A 17,255-nucleotide genomic window follows, 5' to 3' on the forward strand; every position below is an offset into this window, starting at 1 on the left:
ATAATGTGGCTTTGGTTTTCCCGGAATAGCAACTTCTGAAAAATCAGTTGTCCAACGTGGCCAACAGTTGCACAGTGCAGTGGGAAAAGCATGGGCTTTGCAGCAAAATCGATCCGGGCTCAAACGGTGATTTGGTCACATGCTAACTAGGCAAGTGACTGAGTAAGTCCCGTCTCTGAACCTTTAGCTGCGTAATAGGGAATAAAGGGGCCTGGGTGCTTTTTGCAGATCACAAGTGTGTATTTGCCCTTGTCTGGATCATTGGTTAGGTCTGCTAACCCAGCAATCTGCATTTTCTCGCCTAACAGGGCGTTCTCACGCGAATACAAATACATGTGTATCTGTGAAATGATGTCGTTTCATCTTAAAGGCTCTTCCTAGGCAGACATCTGTGACTGCGCCAGGCTTGGCCTGCGAGAGGTGCTTTACACACGCTGTTTCCTTAATGAGTGAGCCTCCGGATAACCCAGAGAAACAATGAATTCGATAGCAATATGTCGGATGCTTTCCAGTCATTTATTTTTCGCTAGTTCTAATATTTACGCTTCTTGAGGAAATATGAAAGGAAAAAGGTGAAAATTTGGGGAAAGAGGATAAGGCACCCAATACCTTGATTTCCAGGAACGAGCCAAATTTTCTTCCCTAAAGAGGCTTAAGGAAGTAATCCAACTCCGGTTCCGAGACAATCCGATCCGCAGTTTTCCCTTTGCTTTGGCTCCTCGCCGGTGTTGCTCCCCGCGCAGGAGAGACATTGGCCAGCCCTACGCGAGGCCGGCGAGAGTCCACCGGCTCCCTGGAGGGCGGGATTGAAGCTCAGGAGCCGGGAGCAGAGGGCAAGAAATCTCGAGCGCGCGCGTGCAGGGGCGGGAGCCGCGGGACTACAATTCCCGGCACGCCCTGCGGCCTGCGCCGAATGCGGTTGGCTGGGAACTCTGGCCTCACTGCCCCCACTGGCCAATGGGACGCAGGAGAGAGACCTGACCCGGATTCTCAGAGGCCAATGGCCGTACAGGGGAGGCGGGGCTTCCTTACCACTCACCTTGCGCTCGGAAAGACCGCATTTAAAAGGTCGTGCGGGGCCAAGTTCTGGCGGGCAGGGGGACCAGAGGCAGAGGGCGCGGTGGCGTCACCGAGAGCGGTGCCGGGAGGGCCCGGGTCCCCGCGAGGTGCGCGCCGGACGTCGCCGGGGGCGGGGTCAGGGGCGGGGCCTGGCCTCGTTGTGGAGCGGCTTCTAATCCATCATGGCGGCCGCGGGGGTCGGTGGCCGTCCCTGAGCAGCGCTGGAGCCGGAGCCGGTTCCTGGGTCCTGCGGCTGAGGAGCCCCTCCGTTCTCCACGGCCCCCACCTGCAGGGGGAGGCGGGGTCCCGCGGCGGAGTTCCGGGAATGTGACTGCCTGGCGGCGGCGGCTATAGCAACGTCCGGAGCCGGGGGAGGGGGTGTCTTGGGCAGAGACCCCCGGGCTCGGGGCAGCTGAGGCGGCCGGGCCTCCTCCCCCCTCCGCCCGCCTCCCGCCTTCGGGGCCGCGAGGGTCCTTCGTCCTGTACAGCCCTGCCCCGACTCTGGGACACTGGGGGTGGTCTCTGTTTCCCCCAGACCTGGGACACCCGGTTTCCTGAGGCGTGGAAGGAGCGACGCCCCCGAGTAAGCCGCCCGTGCCCCGCCCTGGCAGCCTCCCCTTTACCCTCCAGCCGCCCTTTGCTCCGTCTCGCGGCCCCTAGTTTGGCCACGGAGCCCCCCCCACCCCATTCATATCCCTTCCCTGCCGTCAGGTGGCCTCCCCTTGCCCCCAGGTTGCTCCCGGGAGCCTCCCATGCCCTGACTTCTTCCAATGTCACCTATGGTCCCCTTAGTCTCAGCCCAAACAAAAACTTTAATGCAGAGGAAAAGTCTGGACTGGTTTCACAGGCCTTTTAAAAAGCGGACTTAAAAGTTGCTGGCAATGCATTCCTTCTCGTCAGAGCCGAGGGCAAGCTCTCGCTGAAGTCTGGGTGACCCGTGTCCTTTTCCGGAGCGCACGGCAGAGAAGCAAGAGCGGCAGGAAATTTGTCGGAGGATGAAGAAACGAAGATAGGGGGTGGGTGACTTCCACAGGAAAAGTTCTGGAGAAGCATCCAGAGGCGATCAACATTTCCTTCATGTTGTGGGAATCAAAATGACTTTAGTGTGACTTGGCCCTTTTGCAGCATCCCTGTGAATGTTTTTCTTCTTGAAAAGACGGAAGCTTACTCAGCCAGTAAAAGACACTTCAACTCAAGCAACTTTTGGGTAGCACTGCAATGACATTACTTCGAACGGATAAACTGCAGAAGTAATCGGAACTCCTGTTTACACATGTCAGCCTAAAAAAACTCTGCTTCCTTTCCTTAGGGAAGATGTCTTTCTGTGATTGACCTCAATTACCGACTGGTGGAGATTCTGTGAATGTGAAGTCCTAGACATACTGTTTCCTCCTAAGCCCGCTGACCATTCTGGAAGATCTCGAACCCTCTTCTGGAAAGGGGTGCCTATCATTACTTTATGGGGCAGCAGCCTGGAAAAGTTGTTGGGGACCAGAGAAGGCCAAGTTTGCCTGCCCTGCACTTTATCAAAGGAGCAGGGAAGAAGGAGTCATCGAGGCATGGGGGCCCGCACTGCAATGTTTTTGTGGAACACGGTGAGTGCTTTTCAAGCTTTCTGGTCGTTGTCTCCTCATGTATTCCGCTTAGGAACGCAGAAGGGACTTGTGAGCAGCAGCGCTTGTGTCCGACTGTACTTAAAACTTGTGTTACTGTACTTTTCTCTTGGTTTGTGGTGGAACTTTCCTTGTATAAGAAGTTACCTACGATCTCTGGATGGCTTTATTCAAAATCTCTTCGGGTTGCTTATTTCTTGCCTAATTCCCCTTCTAGCTCACTGCTGACCTTCGATAAGCCATTTTACTCTTCCAGTTTCCTTAGGAGATTGGACTTAGGTGCTTTCTCAGGATCAGAGTCCACGATCCTGCTCGGAACCCAAGGCTTGGGCTCTACCCACGGTGCAGGGATCCTTGAATGCTTTATCCACAGAGAGCTTTCATCATATCCTCAGAGTGGCTTGTGTTCCCCACAAGGTTAAGAACCACAGATCCCAGCTGACCCTAATATCCTCGACCTTTCCAGTCGCAAGCAGGACTTGAAAATACCCACTTCGGAGCTACGTGGGGAAAACTGAGTGGGGAAGCAGGGGCCTTGTGAATTGAGGATTCCCACGTTCTGGTTATTGTACCTGATGCTGGAGTAATCCTTTCCCCAGGGATGGGTGGAGCTTTTATCCTCCTCTCTCCCGGTTTTGGATGACATTTGAGGCAAGAAAGGTTGTCTTCGACATTTTTGTGAACACAGGTGGCATTTGATTGCAGACAGTGTGTGTGATGCCATACGCTTCCCGTAATTCTGTGTGTGCGTTTAAAGCTGAGGGTCAGCTGAGACTGATGTTCCGATCGGGGGCCAGCTGTGAGCCAGTTAATTAGGGGCCTGTTTGTCCTGTGGTAGCTTGACATTTTTCAAACTGTGCACTTCGTATTGAAATATCGATCCCACCCGCTCTATTAGCAAACGTGAGATGAGTGCAGGTGGCACATCCTTTGAAATTCCATCATGAAGAATGCCTTTTGACAGTGGGTGACCACGATAAACAAAGGTCTCTGTTGCATGAACTCGCACTTACTTGACTGTGAAGGTTTACTTTCTTACAGAAAAATACCTCATCTAAATGATTTGATTTATTCGAATTATATTTTTCCTTGAAATATTAGTTACATTTTAGCCAGGCAAATATGGGAATTTGTTACATTATGGTGTAATTTCCCAATTCAGGATTTATAAAGTGAATTATTTATGTTTTTAACTAGTGATGATCGTGCAGCCTTAGATAATGAAAATTGCTACAGACTCTTTGGAGAGCTTTGGCCAAACTTACCAGAATTTAAAATGCATATACCAATAACCCAGTAATCTCACTTCCAGGAAGCTCTTCTAGTACAGAGCGGTATAGTCCCTTAGGTGTCCCTGAGGCCCTTTCAGAGAGGGTTGAGAGGTTAAAACCGTTTTCATATTAATGTAGTACTTTGATGTTATTTGCACTCTTTGCCCGAATGGTGCGGAAGTCATGCAGGGTCTGTAGCGTGCATCAAGGCGGTAACACTACACCTCACTGTACTAGTAGCCATTGTGTTCTTTGTACTCATTTTGAATAAATTGTGCCACGTACCCTTAAATAAATACATAAAATAAAAATTTCATTTTTCATATACGAATGTCCTTGATGAAGCAGTAGGAAAGATTAATTTTATGAACCATTGACCCCTGTATACGTGGGGTTTTTTTTTTTTTTTAGTGCTCTGAAGGTTGACTTCAGAAGTACATGTAAAGCACTTTGCTGTGCTCTAGGGGCTAGTGGTTATCTCCAAGAAAAGCAGATGGGCAGTTGTTGGAGTTGCAAGCTGTACTAGCTACTTTTTTTCACGGAACTACCATTTTTACTTGAACTAACACCGACAAAACAATGGTTATTCAGGCTAAAAAGAGTATAAAAGAGTCTTTCAAGGAAAACAACTGGTAGTATATGTGGCCAGTGATAAAATTTTAGCTTTCCAATGAAGACTAGGATTTTGGAAAACTTGTATCTGCTATTGTGATGTAGAGATTGGTGGTGATACTTTACAAATGTGATGTTTTGATAAAACAAAATATTGATATAATGAAATATCTGTTCAGAAAATCTACATAATTCAGTGAGCCAGTATTTTCTAAGTGATCAGTATGTGATATTATAAAATCACACACAGGTAAAAGATCCATCCAAGGTGCAAGATGGACCAGTGGATTTTAATATAACAATTAACAAAGTTATTGTTACTAACAATAACAAAGGTCCCTCAGACAGTTTTAGATTCTACATCACAACTAACCTTTAAGAAACTACCATTTAAGGTGTTTTGGTGTAGCTTCAAAGAAGAAAATCTACAGTTCTACAGTTCTCTAAAAAGGTTACTTTTTTGGTGGAAAACAATTCTTTTCTAATAATAAAAAATGTTTTTTAAAATAATAAATAATTAAAAGTTTTTCAATTTAAATTTCTAATATGGTTAACGTTGGTGAGAACGCCTGTAGAAATAAGAGCTCATTGGGGGTCCTCAGTAATTCTCAAGAGTGTGAAGAGGTCCTAAGATAAAACAGTTTGAGAACTGCCACGATAGGGGGTCTGTCAGAAAGGCACACAAGCTGTTATCGCCGGTGTACCCCGCAGCACTAATCCTGAACGGCATCCAGTAGTGGGCAAGTGGAAAAAAGCAATTCAGAGATGAGTCCGCATGGTGCGGGAATTGGGATTTCGGTGGAGTGGGAGAAAACTTGTACTTTTTACTTTGCATTTGTGATTTCTTTCTCTGACAAATTTGTGTTGTTTTATGATCCAGAAAATACAGAGATATAAAAACCCAATTGATGGCCTCCCAACCGAATAGTCACTTTCTTGCTGCAGCTTTTTATGAGAGTTTGCCTGAGTCACGTTTTGCTGAAGACAAAGTCCATTCCTCGGACTCCGACGTTCCTTTTCTAGGGGAACACAGTCTTACTTTGTGTTACAAATTGTTGATCTTTATAGGGTGATCTTTCTAAGAGTTGGCTAACGTCCATATAGGTTGGATTAAAAATTTTGCAGTTATAACACATGTGAGTGTTGGCTCAGACGCGAATTTGGAAGCCCAGAATTCTAGGGGATGAGGGTGTCAGTGGTGAATCTGGAAGCACAGGGCAGGTGGCAATTTTTTTCCAGGATCGTTCAGGGTCAGAAGGGCTAGTCGTGTGTACAGGGAGAAAATAAAGGAAACCATGGTATTATTTCATGCTTGATGTAGTGCTTCCAAATTTCAGTGGCTTGACTAAAGAAAATTCACTTTCAGGAAACTTGGTAAAAGAGGAATAAAAGCATTCGCTAGTAAGCCTCTTTCCCCTAGGGATTCTTTCTTTAACAAATGTTTATTGAGCTCGGACTATGTATCAGGTAATGTTTTAGTCATTGGTGATGCATTAGCAAACAAAAAACATCCCTACCCTCTTGGAATTTACATTCGAGAGGGAGGAGACAGACCATTAATAAGATAGGTAGGTGAAATGTAAAGTACGTTAGATGGTAGCAGGGACAGGGGAGAAAAATAACACAAAAAGGGCTAAGGAATGTTGGGAGGTGTGATTTTAGTTAGGGAGCCCCCCCCCCCTCGCAAGAAAGTGGCCTTGGGAGGAAGGTGAGGGAACGAGCCTTGGAAATAATGGGGTAAAACCATTTCGGGAGAGGGAATCCGGGTGCAGAAGCCCCCAGGCAGAGCTTGTATAGCGTGTTCTAGGAGAAGCCCAGAGTGACTGGAGGTAAAATGGAAGTGGGGAGAGAATGACTGGAGAAGAATGTTGCCTTGTTGACCATTTGAAGATTTTGACTTTGACTCATGTGGTTTGGGAAGGAGTACCAAGCCCTGACTTATATTTTATTAAAATGTTTCTGGCTGCTGTATTCTGAAGGAGAGCAAAGAGGACACAGGGGTTCCACGGAGGGGTGGGCTGCTCTCACCTGGATGAGAATGGTCATGGCTTGGACTGGGATGGCGGTGGTGGTGAAGGCTTCAGATTCTGTGAATTCCAGCAGGCACAGCTGGCGGATTTGCTGTTGGATGAGACATGAGGTGGGGCGAGCAGGATGGGAAAGAAGTCAAGGGTGACTCCAAGGTTTTTGGCAAAATGGAGTCTTTTACTGAAATGTAGACGAGAAAAGTGGTTTTGGGGAGGTGGGCTGTGGGGGATGAGGATCAGGAGCTGCTTTTGGGGCATGCCACATTCGATGCCTGGTAGTAGGCATGTAGGCAGATGGGTCACACGTGCATTCGAGTCTACCAGCGTGAATTCAGGGAAGCTGTCCAGGCTGGAGAGGGAACTTGGGAGTCATCAGGTTATAGGTGGTATTTAAAGCTGTGAAAAGGGTGACAAGCCCAAGGGAGAAATCTCCAATTAAGAACCTTTCAAATGTGTAAGGTGACATTCAGTGGTTTATGAAATGAAGACCTTACATTTTTTTTTTTTAAGATTTTATTTTTATTTATTTGAGAGAGACAGTGAGAGAGAGCATGAGCGAGGAGAAGGTCAGAGAGAGAAGCAGACTCCCAGTGGAGCTGGGAGCCCGATGCGGGACTTGATCCTGGGACTCCGGGATCATGACCTGAGCCGAAGGCAGCTGTCCAACCAACTGAGCCACCCAGGCGTCCCAAGACCTTACATTTTTATGTAGGATTAATTTGAGTCCTTTCGGGGGGTGGCGACATTCACATTTTGCCCGAGAATGATTTTAACTCCTTTTTAAGTTTTGAATCCTGTTTTCTATGAGGACTTTTTTTCCCCTAAATCTAAAAGTTGCAGATTTAACAAAAAAAAATGCACACAACTTTTCCTATTCTTCTTGGTAGTGACTGTTTTCAATATAAAATAACTCTTTCAATTTAAAAACTTTTGTAGGCACACCTGGCTGGCTCAGTTGGTAGTGTGTGCAACTCTTGGTCTTGGGGTTGTGAGTTCAAGCCCCACGTTGGGGGTAGAGTTTACTTAAAAAAATAACATTAAATAAAATTTAAAAATAAAAAGTTTTTTTAATGCGTTTCTAGGTAATGCTTTAAAAAATTGAAGATTTTAAAAAATAAATTATTTCTGAATTTTCTAATTTTAAGCTAGTACATATATGCCCTTCAGGGTTTTACTTTATTTGGTTATGTCATGTTGTTTTATTTATGAGCTTACCTGAAAACTGATTTTAAGAAATTGTTTACTCTCATTTTAAAACTATGTTATAAATCTCAAAAAACAAACAAACAAACACTTTATTGAAGGTAGGGGCACCTGGGTGGTACAGTTGGTTAAGTCTCTGAGTCTTGGTTTCAGCTCAGGTTGTGATCTCAGGGTTGTGAGATCCAGCCCCTTGTGAGGCCCTGCGCCCAACCTGGAGTCTGCTTGGGGTTCTTTCTGTCTCTCTCCCTCTGCCCCTCCTGCTCATGTGTGCACTCTTTCTCTCAAATACATAATAAAATAAATCCTCTAAATAAAGCTTTATTGAAAGTAATAAAATAGGAATTTGGCAGATCAGCACTAACTCCCATCACTGTTAATTTATACTAAATATCCATATACATCAGAAGGCGGGAGACAGTACAGCTGTGGAGTCTCACAGGTACTGAAGTTAATCAGTCAGATTTTTAAGAAGAGGTTGTTTGGAAAGATTATATTTATGTACTTATTGTTAGGTATTGAGTTCTGAACTGTGAAAATGCAGAATTGTATATATGTACATTTTTTTAAGACACCCTGTTATTTCCCATAGGTTAATACATTTTATATGGCCTTCTTTTCATGAAACTTTATTACCCATTTTAAGAAATATGCTAATAGGGACATCTGGGTGGCACAGTGGGTTAAGCCTCTGCCTTCCGCTCAGGTCATGATCTCAGGGTCCTGGGATCCAGCCCTGCATTGGGCTCTCTGCTCAGCAGGGAGCCTGCTTCCCCCCTCTTTCTCTGCCTGCCTCTCTGCCTACTTGTGATCTCTCTCTCTCTGTCAAATAAATAGTCTTTTAAAAAATACACTTACGAATATCAAAGAAAACAGGAATTTCAGTTGTGGGATAAAGGAGGATGATCAAAAATGATTTAATCCAAATAATTTTTACCTTAATGAAGCATTCTGTCAAAGAAAATAATAAAGATTGGAGAAAACATGAAATCATTTTCCATTGGCTAAGGATTTCACTTATGCTTTACTTCTCCATGTGATAGACAGTGGTGTGTTGTGACACGTGTCGCAAATAACACATTTTTTTGCATGGGGGAATAGAGAGGAGTTAACATGCTTGAGCTGAGAATTATACCCATAGGAGTATATCAAGCACATTATTTTAGTCTAGGGGGAAAAGGTTAAATTTGCTACTTAGAAGATAAGCTTCAGTAAAAGAAAGCACTCCCTGAAGGCTTCCTTTTATGCATATTCCGTCATTCCCCGCTTCCTTGCCTTTTGGGTGATTGTGCCCTGACGGTACTCTTCTATGTGTTCACAACCTGCCTGCCTTTCAGAACTCTGCCTGGGTCCCACCTCTCACTTGAACATAAATTCTGATGTGCTTTTTAATATTATTACTATTTTTAAAAAAGATTTTATTTATTTATTTGAAAGAGAGAGAGATCACAAGTAGGCAGAGAGGCAGGCAGGGGATGGGTGGGAAGCAGGCTCCGTGCTGAGCAGAGAGCCGGATGCAGTGCTTGATCCCAGGACCCTGAGATCATGACCTGAGCTGAAGGCAGAGGCTTAACCCACTGAGCCACCCAGGCACCCCTATTACTATTTTTTTTTATCCATGCCTGACATGGAGCTTGAATTTATGACCCTAAGATCAAGAATCACATGTTCTACCAATTGAGCCAGCTAGGCGTTCCTGATGTGCTGTATCTAAATTTGGGGAGTCTAAATAAATATCTTCCCGATTTCTAACTTAATGCCACTGTGGTCAGAGAAGGTCTTCTGTAAATCTTAGTCTTTTGACATTTACTGAGACTAATTTTCTGGCCCCACATATGACCCGTCTTACTGAATGTTCCATTTGTACTTGAAAAGAATATATATATTCTGCAGTTGTAATTTTCTTTGAATGTGAATTAGACCAAGTTGGTTGACAGTGTTGAAAATCTTCCACATCCTTACTTATTTTTCGTCGGCCGATTTTTTTTTTTTTAAAGATTTTATTTACTTATTTGACAGAGAGAGATCACAAGTAGGCAGAGAGACAGGCAGAGAGAGGGGGAAGCAGGGTCCCTGTTGAGCAGAGAGCCTGATGTGGGGCTCGATCCCAGGACCCTGAGATCATGACCTGAGCCGAAGGCAGAGGTTTAAGCCGGTGAGCCACCCAGGTGCCCCTTATCTGCCAATTTTATCTGTACCTTTCCTGAGTGTCTTTGGGGGGTCTCTCTTTTTTTTTTTTTTAAAGATTTTATTTATTTATTTGACAGAGAGAGATCACAAGTAAGCAGAGAGGCAGGCAGAGAGAGAGAAAGAGGAGGAAGCAGGCTCCCCACTGAGCAGAGAACCTGATGTGGGGCTCGATCCCAGGACCCTGAGATCATGACCTGAGCCGAAGGCAGAGGCTTTAACCCACCGAGCCACCCAGGCGCCCCTGGGGTCTCTTTTTCACTGAGAGGCGGGTGTTAAAAATCAGCAGCTATGATGATGGGTCCCCCCTTTAATTCTGTCAGTTTTTTTAAGCCTTAAAAGCAATTATTAGGAATTAAGAAAGACTGGGAGGAAGGCCTAAGCATTTAACTCAAGAAGCTAGAAAGACAAAGTAGTCCACAGTACACAGATGTAAGAGAGTCGTAACGGTGATAAAAGAAATTAAGAAATGAAAATATCAATAAAACCAAAAAGTCAGGCGGGAAAGCATCTGTAAAATAGGCAGCCTTCCAGCCAGAAAATTAGTCTCAGTAAATGTCAAAAGACTAAGATTTACAGAAGACCTTCTCTGACCACAGTGGCATTAAGTTAGAAATCGGGAAGATATTTATTTAGACTCCCCAAATTTAGATGAAGGGAAGGATGAAGCAGGAGTGAGTAGGTACTTAGGACGGACGGGAACATAACTGCAAACATGTGGTCAGTTTGTGTCTTGTATTTGGAAGCGCTTTTGGGTCAGCAACACTGTGGTTTCTTTCTTTCTGTTGTTTAGTTTGGGTACTTTCTGTTGATCTCTCTTCAAGATTGCTAACCCCTCTGCGGTTGTCAGTCTCTACGATTCTCATTGTAGGTGTGCTATTTTCAGTTTTAGAATTTCCATGTGGTTCTTTTTGATAGTTCGCATTTTCTACTGAGATTCGCCATCTTCTCACTTATCAGGCCCATCTTTGCCCCCAATTTCTTTTCTTTTCCTTTTTTTTGAAGAGTACTTACTTGAGAGAGAGAGACAGAGGTAGCGAGAGGAGCGTAAGCAGGGAGGAGAGGGAGAAGCAGGCTCCCCACTGAGCGGGGAGCCTGCCATGGGGCTCGATCCCAGAACCCCAGGATCATACCTGAGCTGAAGGTGACGCTTAACTAACCAAGCCACCCAGGCACCCCTGTTTCCAAATTCTTAAAAGTATTGGGGCGCCTGGGTGGCTCAGTGGGTTAAAGCCTCTGCCTTCGGCTCAGGTCATGATCCCAGGGTCCTGGGATCGAGCCCCGAATCGGGCTCTCTGCTCGGCAGGGAGCCTGCTTCCTCCTCTCTCTGCCTGCCTCTCTGCCTACTTGTGATCTCTGTCTGTCAAATAAATAAATAAAATCTTTTTAAAAAAAAAGTATTTATAATGAAGAACTTGACTGCTAATTTGAATACCTAGGTGATTTTGGGGTCAGTTTTTATGGATTGCTTTTTCCTCTACATTGCAAATCAACATTTTCATGTTTCTTTGCATGTTGACTAATTTTTTATTGTGTGTCAGATATGTGGATGTCACACTGTAGGGATTCTGGATCTTGTCTTACTTTAGGGAAACTTTCATTTCTTTCTTTCTTTTTTTTTTTTTTTTTAAGATTTTGTTTATTTATTTACAGACAGAGATCACAAGTAGGCAGAGAGGCAGGCAGAGAGAGAGGAGGAAGCAGGCTCCCTGGTAAGCAGAGAGCCCGATTTGGGGCTTGATCTCAGGACCCTGAGATCATGACCTGAGCCGAAGGCAGAGGCTTCAACCCACTGAGCCACCCAGGTGCCCCATCTTTCTTTCTTTCTTTCTTTCTTTCTTTCTTTCTTTCTTTCTTTCTTCCTTTCTTCCTTTCTTCCTTTCTTCCTTTCTTCCTTTCTTCCTTTCTTCCTTTTCTTTCTTTCTTTTTCTCTTTCTTTCTTCCTGTCTTTCTTTCTTTTTTGTCTTTCTGTCTTTCTTTCTTTCTTTCTTGTCTTCCTGTCTTTCTTCCTGTCTTTTTGTCTGTCTTTCTTTCGAGAGGCTTTCGTTTCTTTCTAACAGGCAGTTCCTGGCCTGTTCTTTTGACCTTGTCAGGCTTGGTTTTATGCTTTGTTCAAGTGAGTCTCTTTCAGATTTACACTTAGTCCGAATGTCTGGCCCTTACTCTAGAGGGCACTCTTCATACTTAATGCTTGGCCTTTCTGGCCTGTCCGCTAAAGAGCAGAGGCAGCAGGTCTTCTCCATGGGGGATTGGTGGGTGTTTGAGTGTCAGGCACCCTGAGAGATTAACCCTATGGTCACTGCTGTTTGTTGGGCCTTCCAGAATCTCACCTTGCACGTGTCTGCCCAGAGTACCACAGAGTACCTCCCTTCTCTTCTGCCCCCCATGTAATGCCTCCTCTCAGATATTCTGCCCCCCCCCCCCCCCCCCCCCCCCCCGCATTCCAGCTGCCTCCACAGCCTGCAGCCTTGGATCCCCTGGCACAGTCTGCTTCCTCAGCTCCAGGAGAGTGCTCCAGCTTTGGTTTGGGCTCCAACTCCCCACACCTAAGCGAGAAGGTGCCCGAGGCGGGAAGTCCAGGCACGAAGTCGGAGGTGCAGGCAGCTCGCCCTGTGTGTTCTCTTCTCAGGGCTTACATTCCTGCTGAACCTGTTGTTGAACACCTGGAAACAGCTATCTTGAGTATTTTGCTTAGGGCAGAGGCTCTGATAGAAGAGTTCCAGTTGCTTTCCGTTCTTTACAAACTTTGATGTTGTCAGTGTTTTAAGTGCGAGCTCTTTGTGGTTGTGCAGTGCTGTCTCCTTGCGATTTTGATTCCGTAGCTTCTTCGATGACTCGCTGAAATTAACCACCTTTCCATATGCTAATTAGCCATTTGGATGTCATACATATGTATTGTATGTGTGTATTGGTGTGTATGTATGTGTGTCTGACCTGTCAGTTCACCTCTTTTGTCCCTTTTTCTATTTATGTTTCTTACTGATTTGCAGGAGTTATTTGTATATTCTGAGTACAGGTCTTTTGTTGGATGTATTTACTACTAATATCTTCTCACCTTCTCTGGCTTGTCTTTTCACTCTTTTCTAAGATTTTATTCATTTGACAGAGCACAAGCAGGGGAAGCAGCAGGCAGAGGGAGAGGCAAGCAGGCTCTCTGGCGAGCAGGGAACCTAAAAAGAGGGTCCATCCATCCCAGGACCCCGGGATCATGACCCTCTTGGGAGGCAGATGCTTAGCCCGACTGAGCCACCTGGGCTCCCCTTGCCTTTTCACTCTTAATGGTGACTCTGAGGAATCAAAGTTTTAAATTTTTTTTTAAAGATTTTATTTATTTATTTGACAGGCAGAGATCGCAAGTAGGCAGAGAGGCAGGCAGAGGGAGAGAGCGGAGGGGGGGAAGCAGGCTCCCAGCTGAGCAGAGAGCCCGATGCGGGGCTCGATCCCAGGACCCCGAGATCATGACCCAAGCTGAAGGCAGAGGCTTTAACCCAGTGAGCCACCCAGGCGCCCCTAAATTTTTTTTAATTTTAATGTAGTTCAACGTAACAATTTTTTTTCTTTAAGGCTGGTGCTTTTTTGTCCAGTGTAAGAACTCTTTGTCTTCCCTAAGGTCGTGAGGAAGTTCTTTTTTTTTTTTTAATTAAGTTTTTATTTTAATTCCAGGGTGCTTAACATACAGTGTTATATTAGTTTCAGGTTTCATGAGGAAATTTTATTATGTTTCATACACAAATCTACAGTTCACTTGGAATTGACTTTCTTGTTCTGAGATGATGGTTTACTGTTATTTTTTTCATATTGACCTGTTCTCTAATTGAAGAGCACATTTGCTGCTGTATAAATCAGGTATCAGTATATGTGTGGGTCTGTTTGGGAACTCCTTAACTCTGTTCATTTGTTCTGTTTGTCTGTCCTTGCACCAGGGTCATACTATCTTAAATACTGTAGCTTTAAAATAAGTCTTAATATCTCGTGGAGTAAGACCTCCAGTTTTGTTCTTCACGATTGTCTTGGCTTTTCTTTCTCCTTTGTATTTACAAACACATTTTTTTTTTAAGATTTTTTTTTCTTTTTATTTGACAAGAGAGACAGCGAGAGAGGGAACACAAGCAGGTGGAGTAGGAGAGAGAGAGAGAGAAGCAGACTTCCCGCCGAGCAGGGAGCCGGACCCTGGGCTTGATCCCAGGACCCTGGGATCATGACCTGAGCCAAAGGCAGACATTTAATGACTGAGCCACCTACAAATACATTTTAGAATCAGTTTTATCAATTTTTTACCAAAGCAAAAATACCGGTGGGGATTGTCTACTAGGATTACACTAAATCTATAGATTACTTTGATCCTAGGAATAAATAATGGAATATAAAGAATTCTTACTGATGAAAGCAAACCACTTCAGGATACTTTTTTCTTGTTAATCATAAAGGCTGAGTGATTCCTATAAACTGTTGAAGATTTCAAAATATTTGCTTATTCCAGATTCACCTTTCTTGTGTGTTTTGGTTTTTTTTTTTTTAATTCTGCTTTTCTTTGACGCCGAGTACTTGGTTTTTGCTGGAAGAGACCATATTCATAATCTTCACCGGACCAAGCATTATATTTTTTACAGACTAGATGCTCAGTAAATATGGGATTGAATATCATTGATTATCTCAGTGCCTACTCTGTATCATGCACTGTCAAGCTGGGGTATACAGCCGACTACCGTGGAACAAGGGGACAAGATAGCCGGCCGACAGAAGGCTCTTTGTGTCCAGTTCACAATCCTAAGGGCCACCGTTGGCCATCTGCTTGGGAAAATGGTTGCCGCCTTTGGACCAACAGTGTGGGGCTGGGTCTGACAAATGGGCCAGGGCAGCAGGGTGCTTGTTCAACTTGATGATAGTTGTTACAAGGTGAGGAGACCCCTGGCCTGCATCTCTCATCTCAGTTCTTATCTTTGTATGTCAAGGGCTGCTTGTGGCCACTAACTAAATCTCGATTATACAGTTGCATTTACAGGAACTCCTAAACCACTAACTGGAACCTTCACTTAGGGGATTTTGTTTCTGTCACTTGCACTTCTATGAAAGAAGGGCAGCCGATCCAGTTACAAGAGTTTAGTCAAAATGAATAATTCCGGCATTTGCCCTGGTGATACATGGATTCACCACAAATTTCTGTACTTTCTACTTCTGCAATATCATATAATAGTTCCTGGTTTTATTGGTGATTCTGTAGCATCCTGAGTTGCAAAGAGTGTCTGTCTCTTGTGGAAGTAAAGGTTGAAGTATTTTTAAAGCACTTGTTTCTCGGTTCACAGTGCATAGCATCGGCATTATTCCTGTTGTTCAGTAGAGAAAACCGTGGTTCAGGATGGTAATGAAGTGTTTTTAGAATGATATTGCTGATTTGTTATAGAACTGGAGTTGAAATCAAATAGTTTTTTGTTGTTGTTTTTTGTTGTTGTTGAGATGTTTGGATTTTTTTAAACATATTTTATTTATGGGCACCTGGGTGACTCAGTTGGTTAAGCATCTGCCTTCAGCCCAGATTGTGATCTCAGGGTTCTGGGATCGAGCCCCGCATTGGGCTCCCTGCTCAGTAGGGAGTCTGCCTTTTCCTCCCTCTTCCTCTCCTCCTGCTCGTGCCCTCTTTCTCTCCCTCTCAAAAAAATAGATAAAATCTGAAGAAAAAAGATTTTATTTATTTATTTATTTTTTTTTTTTAAGATTTTTATTTATTTTACAGAGATCACAAGTAGTCAGAAAGGCAGGCAGAGAGAGAGAGGGGGAAGCAGGCTCCCTACTGAACAGAGAGCCCGATGCGGGGCTCGATCCCAGGACCCCGAGATCATGACCTGAGCCGAAGTCAGAGGCTTAACCACTGAGCCACCCAGGTGCCCAAGATTTTATTTATTTAAAAAATTTTTAGATTTATTTATTTGAGAGAGAGAATGTACTCGTGAGTTGGTGAGGGGCAGAGGGAGAGAGAGAGAATCCCCAAGCAGACTCCCAATAAGTAGGGAGCCCGAGTCGGGGCCTGATCCCAAGATCCTGTGATCATGACTTGAGCCATAACCAGGAGCTGGCCACTCGACTGAAGTCAGGTACTTCTTGACAGCTTGAGTATTTTTTCTCCCCAAAACATTACTTTTTGAAGATGAACTAATCCTTTTGAAAATGTTCACAGCCCTGAAACGAGGGGGTGTTTTGAGTTAGAATTTACTTCAATAAAATTTTTTTTTCACCATTTTGTGGGATATGTTTTTGATACTGATTTTCATAATGAATGCACACAAATACCCAGTCTCAGAGCTGTGTCCTTGCAGCCGCTCAGGGCTGGAAAGGACCCAGAGGCTGGCTCCTTCCCCGTGCATCACAATGAGTCCCTGCGCTCCCTGAGTGGCTGTTCTTGTACGTGTGAGTGCGGGTCGTCGTGGGGGCTGCCTGGCCCCCACAGAAGACACGGCAGTCTGGTGGTAGGAGGAGAGCAGAAAGGCCAGTCACCTCCTAGGGGTGCAAGTTTGGGCCAAGATGTGTGGGTCATACAGAAGAGCATAAGACCTCGCCTGTCCTCCCATGCTTGTAATCAAGTACGGGGAAAACAAGAGCAGAGTGCGAAAAACGTAGTGAAAAGGGCATAGGATGAGAGCCTAGGAGACGGGGCGGGGGGTGTTGGTTGGGACTGGTAGGGCCGCGGCTCCTCCCCAGTGCATAGTCGGTGCCATGGGGGCCGTCTGTCTAGCCTAGACCGTCTCTGGCAGGAGGCTCATGCCTTTCTCACACCAGTTGTCCAGATAGGGGAATACAGCCATTTGCCCTCTGGTCTTCATCCTCCGTTATGGTGTGGGGCTCATCCCCAGGCCTAGCGAGGACATGTGTCCTATACGGTGGCCGGCTGTCCCTGGTTTTGGCTAAACTCACAGGATGGCCATTTGCGACGAGAACTGGTACTTTTTACCACTTCACTTACACGCTGCAGCTGCGGTGGGTGTCATTTCAGGACGTGTGCTCAGCAGTGTGCAGATGGGGTGCACCCATGGCTTTTGGGTTACTCACCCAGCGCAGCACATGCTCTCCTGAAGTACTTCTGAGAAGCAGTGACGAGTACATTTCAGACTTTTTCTCCACTGGCTGGAATTTTCAACAAAAACACTTCCATCTCCTCTGAAGTGCATTAGAAAAACTGGAAGCTGTTCCTTGATTCACAGATGGTGGATTGCGTATAAATAACCGTCTTAGATACCAAGTATTGTCGTATATTCCTTACCTTTTATGGCTGCCGCTTGCGTGCTTACTCTATG

The 17,255-nt window shown here is 45.0% G+C and overlaps 1 protein-coding gene across 1 annotated transcript in view; it reads left to right on the forward strand.

The window, feature by feature from the left end:
• Positions 1-1,085: 1,085 nt before the first annotated feature.
• The window catches only part of ABL1 (ABL proto-oncogene 1, non-receptor tyrosine kinase), a 136,284-nt gene continuing 120,114 nt past the window's right edge, over positions 1,086-17,255 (forward strand). The window contains exon 1 of the mRNA XM_047699214.1: positions 1,086-2,654. Within this exon, the coding sequence (XP_047555170.1) occupies positions 2,519-2,654 (136 nt within the window). The 5' untranslated portion in view covers positions 1,086-2,518. The remainder of the gene's footprint in view (positions 2,655-17,255) is intronic.

This window comes from Lutra lutra, chromosome 13 (assembly GCF_902655055.1).
Source record: "Lutra lutra chromosome 13, mLutLut1.2, whole genome shotgun sequence".
Lineage (NCBI taxonomy): Eukaryota > Metazoa > Chordata > Mammalia > Carnivora > Mustelidae > Lutra > Lutra lutra.